The 6000-nt window shown below is 35.7% G+C and overlaps 1 protein-coding gene across 2 annotated transcripts in view; it reads left to right on the plus strand.

Moving 5' to 3' along the window:
* Positions 1-3186, plus strand: part of LOC127447928 (ubiquitin-conjugating enzyme E2 E3-like) — a 49027-nt gene extending 45841 nt beyond the window's left edge. For both annotated transcript variants that reach the window (XM_051710150.1, XM_051710151.1), the window contains exon 6: positions 2411-3186. In XM_051710150.1, coding sequence (XP_051566110.1) covers positions 2411-2508 — 98 coding nt within the window. In that variant the 3' untranslated portion in view covers positions 2509-3186. The remainder of the gene's footprint in view (positions 1-2410) is intronic.
* Positions 3187-6000: the final 2814 nt, after the last annotated feature.

Consider the following 6000-nt stretch of genomic DNA (forward strand, 5'->3'; position numbering starts at 1 on the left):
ACAAAGGCAGATGCCTTCTAAGGCAGGATCCTAACCAACATGTGACCTCACATGTGACTGATTTGGAACACTCTACATAGGCAGCTACTCTGCAATATGATGCAATAGTTTAACAAGCATAAACATAAGACACTTTTAGCACTGTGGATTTCAAGAAAGCAGTCTCGATAAAACCTTTTTTCCCACTCACTTTTTTTTTCTTATAATGTCCAACAGTGTATTTACATGCATCTCAGGAGATTCATGTCGTTTTTGACATTTCTTCTAAAAGTCATGAAAATTCCTATTTCATTTGTAACGTTTTTGAGATAAACTGGCAGACAACTTTGTCTGCCTAAGGCTAATTTCTAGGGCTGTCCCCGACCAAAGATTTTCCTAGTCGACTAGTAGTCGTTAGTTTAAGCCATTAGTTCAGTAGTTGTCGCACGTTTATGATATTCATTTAATTACTTAAATATATATTTTTGGGGGGGGCATCAGAAAATGGTTTGAGTTCCAGGGCTGAGAAAGAATAAGTAACATTGCTAACACTGTTCTACATTACAGAGAAATACTAAACGTAATAATGAGCCTTTAAAAACAAAAGCGATCCACAGCGACACCGGCAAAAGTGGTAATGATTCTGAATGTGTCAGAAAAACCAGCAAGGAGACTGTCTGAACATTTTGTTAATTTATAGAGAGAAATGCACATTAGGGTTGTGCTGACAGACGATGATCTCCGGGATCGACGATGGTCAGAGTGATCGCCAATAGCTGGTGCCGTTGACAATGTCAAGAAGATTTTCCCATTAATGTATTAAATTATTATTATTATAGACTATTATTATTATCAAATTAATATTACAAATAATTTGCCCCACGGCACACAGACACACACTTGAAGAAAAACACTTTATTATATTATTAAGAACAGATGACAGAAAAGCCGTCTATGCGCATGTATGACACGCTGTTTGTATGGAAGTGTGCAGTCTCGTGGAACATGTGCATGCAAAAAGGTTCTCACTCTTTCTTTGTTTCTGTCTTCTGATTTTTTTGTTTTTGTTGCAAGAACAGTATTGTCTGAGTGCTACAAATGACCTCAGATATTGCAGCTCAGGAGGTGCTTTTAGTTCAGTTGGCTTTATTTCCACAGAGCAGTTCATTGTGACCATAACTCTGCAGCCTTTACATCTATGATTATACAAAAACACGTTCACCTCAATGATGATTATTATCATCATTATAATTTTAATTTTTACATTTATAATTGTTTTTATGGCTTCATTTTTGTAAGTAATTTTCCACCTGTATGTTTAGATGGATACTTGCCTGAAGGTAAATGGAAAGGTGGTTACTTATATATTATTTTTTTGATCATTTCATTATTTTAATTGGTTTTTCGTTTTGTTTGGAGTGCAATTTGAATTAAAAAATTTATTTGATTAAAATTTTTCATCTTTTAAATAAATTAATTACATTTTCAATGCAAAATCACTAAAGCAAGAATATTCACCAGTCCCTCAGCCCAAGGGTTGCTGATGTAATTGGATATACATGTATATCGTGAAGGAGGGAACAAAACAAATTTATTTACACACATGATGTATTTTCCCGGACAACGAAATACCCAACCAGTAGAGAATGCACAGATGAAGTAGGTTCTTTGCCAGAGAAATGTTGCCCTTCACAACTGTTGTAAAGCCATCTTTCAAAAAGTTGAACAACACACATTTTAATTGCACAATTAAATTTTTAGTTAAAATAAAGTTAAAAGTTTGAAATCAAAGTGTCTTTATTGTGTAGGCTTAACCCTAACCCTGCTTAACGAAGATGACCCCATAGTACCACCTAGCATCCAACCAGTAGTAATAGTTCTTTTTTTCTGCAACCAATTGACCAATCAAAACTTGGTCGACCAAGACTCTTCTCATCAACTAACGTTTGGTCGACTATTAGGGGGCAGCCCTACTAATTTCATAGCTAGCATTTTATGTATTCTACAGACAATTAAATACAATTGCACAAAATTACAGCTTGATTGGAAATTTTGTCATTGTTTTCAACATCACTTGAGCATGCTCTTCCCTGACACTTTTGTTTACTTGGATTACAAGTACACTTACTATTGAAAAATCTTTATCAGACACAAAATGTTTTCGTGTGTGGAAATGACGCCACAACTCTGGGACAGCTGCAATAAAAAAAAAAACAAAAAAAGATATTCTCACAATAAATATTCAAATGGTTTATTTCAGTCTTTCTTTAGATTATCATAGTTTTAAAAACTACTTACGTTTCCTATCATTTGGAACACCCTTTGCATCGTGCCTATGATACCTTAAATTGCTACCTCTGGAGGCAGTCTTTAAGGTTTTAGAACTGAGCTATTGTCTCACTTTTTTCCTTTCTTTTTTCCCATCTCCCAGCGGATCCTCTAGTGGGAAGCATAGCTACTCAGTACCTGACCAACAGAGTGGAGCATGACAGGATAGCTCGACAGTGGACCAAGAGATACGCTACATAGACAGCGACCGCTGACATCAAGACCACAATCTCCCACTCCCTCCAACCCAACCCCCAACACAGCTTTCCTTTGTCCCCTTTTCCTCCACTCTTCCTCGAACCAACACCCCAGCTCCCATCACCTGCAGGAGTGTAAAGATCCAGGAGAGGCAACTTTACAATGTGCAACAAATCTTTATAGCCTTTACAATACGGACTTCTGTGTATATGTCATACTGATTCTACCCCATGATTTTACCCAATACGGACTGGGAGCGCAGACAGAACCCGCCAAGGTAAAGCCTGCCGGAGTAGAATTTTGTAGCTGTAGATTTAGTTGTTTAAAAGCCTACTTGCAAGTCTTGCTTCTTTGGGATATTAAAAATGTATTTTGTGATGTAATAAGGAAAATGTTCCTAAAGTCAACCAAATATTATGGTGCATTTTAACCTAATCCATTATCTGTTTGAAGAAAATGAAAAAACAAAAACAAAATTGAACTGTAGATTATTAGAAAAGATGTCATTTATATGAGACCCACACTCATTTCCAGTTATGTGGTACATGCTGTTGTGAATCTGTTTTACCTTTGTCAGTTTGTAATGAAGAGATCTCATTGAACGTTTTGTAGCTCAGCCGAAATGAGCGACCACTGTAACATCCCCTCAAACACAATAAATAAAAAAAACTGTTCCCCGGGGTGAGGTGTGTGTGTGTGATGTTTCCACTTAAGTATTACTGACATGGGCAGCTGCCAATCAAAAACTGCTCTTTTGAGGATACTTACTGTACTGTTCATTAAGAACAGACGTCTTCAGCCTTTTTCTGTCCAATAGAGCACAACCATTGGGTTTCAAATGTAAAAATAAAATACATTTCACCATAGACAAATTGATTATAAACAATAACTTATAAGCCTTTAAAGGCAAATCTACCATATGTTTTGAGGTTGTTAATCGATGGTATATGGTCCTGATGAAGCCATCCATCTGTTATTTCAACTTGATTCTTAAAAATTTTTGTAAACATGTTTGTATGTCAAAATATTCATATATACACTGTATATACTGTATGTGTGTGTGTATACACACAGTATATACACAGTATATAAATATATATACAGTTGAAGTCAGAAGTTTACATACACTTAGGTGGAAGTCATTAAAACTTATTTTTTAACCACTCCACAAATTTAATTTTAGCAAACTATAGTTTTGGCAAGTTGCATGACACAAGTAATTTTTCCAACAATTGTTTACAGACAGATTGTTTCACTTTTAATTGACTGTATCACAATTCCAGTGGGCCAAAAGTTTACATACACTAAGTTAACTGTGCCTTTAAGCAGCTTGGAAAATTCCAGAAAATTATGTCATGCCTTTAGACAATTAGCTTTTGATAGGAGGTGTACTGAATTGGAGGTGTACTTGTGGATGTATTTTAAGGCCTACCTTCAAATTCAGTGCCTCTTTGCTTGACATCATGGGAAAATCAAAAGACTTTTTCAGAAGTTTGGTTCATCCTTGGGAGCAATTTGCAAATGCCAGAAGGTACCACATTCATCTGTACAAACAATAGTATACAAGTATAAACACCATAGGAACACGCAGCCATCATACCACTCAGGAAGGAGACATTCTGTCACCTAGAGATGAACATAGTTTGGTGCAAAAAGTGCAAATCAATCCCAGAACAACAGCAAATGACCTTGTGAAGATGCTGGAGGAAACAGGTAGACAAGTATCTATATCCACAGTAAAACGAGTCCTATATCGACATAACCTGAAAGGCTGCTCAGCAAGGAAGAAGCCATTGCTCAAAAACCGCCATATACTTGGGGACAAAGATCTTACTTTTTGGAGAAATATCCTCTGGTCTAATGAAAAAAAAAAAAAACAATTGTTTGGCCATAATGACCATCGTTATGTTTGGAGGAAAAAGGGTGAGGCTTGCAAGCCGATGAACACCATCCCAGCCATGAAGCATGTGGGTGGCAGCATCATGTTGTGGGGTTGCTTTGCTGCAGGAGGGACTGGTGCACTGCACAAAACAGATGGCATCATGAGGAAGTAAAATTATGTGGATATATTGAAGCAACATCTCAAGACATCAGCCAGGAAGTTAAAGCTTGGTCACAAATGGGTCTTCTAAATGGACAATGACCCCAAGCATACCTCCAAAGTTGTGGCAAAATGGCTTAAGGACAACAAAGTCAAGGTAATGGAGTGGCCATCACAAAGCCCTGACCTCAATCCGATAGAACATTTGTGGGCAGAACTGAAAAAGCATGTGCGAGCAAGGAGGCCTACAAACCTGACACAGTTACACCAGTTCTGTCTGGAGGAATGGGCCAAAATTACAGCAGTTTATTGTGAAAAGCTTGTGGAAGGCTACCCAAAATGTTTGACCCAAGTTAAAGGCAATGCTACTAAATACTAACAAAGTGTATGTAAACTTCTGACCCAATGGGAATGTGATTAAAGAAATAAAAGGAAATAAATCGGAAATAAATCATTCTCTCTACTATTATTCTGACAATTCACATTCTTAAAATAAAGTAGTGATCCTAACTGACCTAAGACAGGGAAGGTTTTGTAAGATTAAATGTCAGGAATTGTGAAAAACTGAGATTAAATGTATTTGGCTAAGGTGTATGTAAACTTCTGACTTCAACTGTATATATATATATATATATATATATATATATATATATATATACTATATATATATATATCATATATATATTACAAAATACAAAAATAATAAAAATATTCAGATATACAAACATGTTTAAAAAAACATATTTAAAAAATCCCCATAATAAATTCCTGCATAAAAGGCAATAGATTCTTAATCTAGTTATTCATATTAAGAATTTGTTAATCGATTGATAAAATTTCTGTATTTGACATAAAAGGATGACACCTTTATTTATTTGGCTAGAAAAAATGCACATCTAAGCTTGAAATCTTGTGATTCACCTCGGAGCTGGTTTGTTTGATTAATGGCTTAGAACACTTTTATAAAAAATTGTATGACATTCCTATGGAAAAATGAATGGGAAAAAATAGTCCTGGAAGCAAGACAGCTGGAAAAGTGGGCATGCACTGTTGCACTTTGTAGTCCCACTGCTATACAGTCATATGAAAAAATAAGTACACCCCATGGAAACTTATCTTTTTTGACATATTTGGACAAGCAAACATTTGATATTCTTTAAAACAGTTCCTATTAATAAAGTTGATATACTTGAACAAAACCACAAGGAAAATGAGCTTTTTCAGTAATTTACTCAATAATATCAATAGATGTGATATTCTTCTGTGGAAAAATAAGTACACCCTAGGCTTCAGAAGCTAGTATTGCCCCTTTAGCTGGAATAACTTCTTGTAGGTGTTTTGCATAATTGTTCACAGTCTCTATCATCGGCTTGCTGAAATTTTTGACCACTCTTCCATGCAAAATATTTTCAGTTGCAAGATGTTTGAGGGTTTCCTTGCATGTACTGCCCATT

Source organism: Myxocyprinus asiaticus, chromosome 11, assembly GCF_019703515.2.
Source record: "Myxocyprinus asiaticus isolate MX2 ecotype Aquarium Trade chromosome 11, UBuf_Myxa_2, whole genome shotgun sequence".
Taxonomy (NCBI): domain Eukaryota; kingdom Metazoa; phylum Chordata; class Actinopteri; order Cypriniformes; family Catostomidae; genus Myxocyprinus; species Myxocyprinus asiaticus.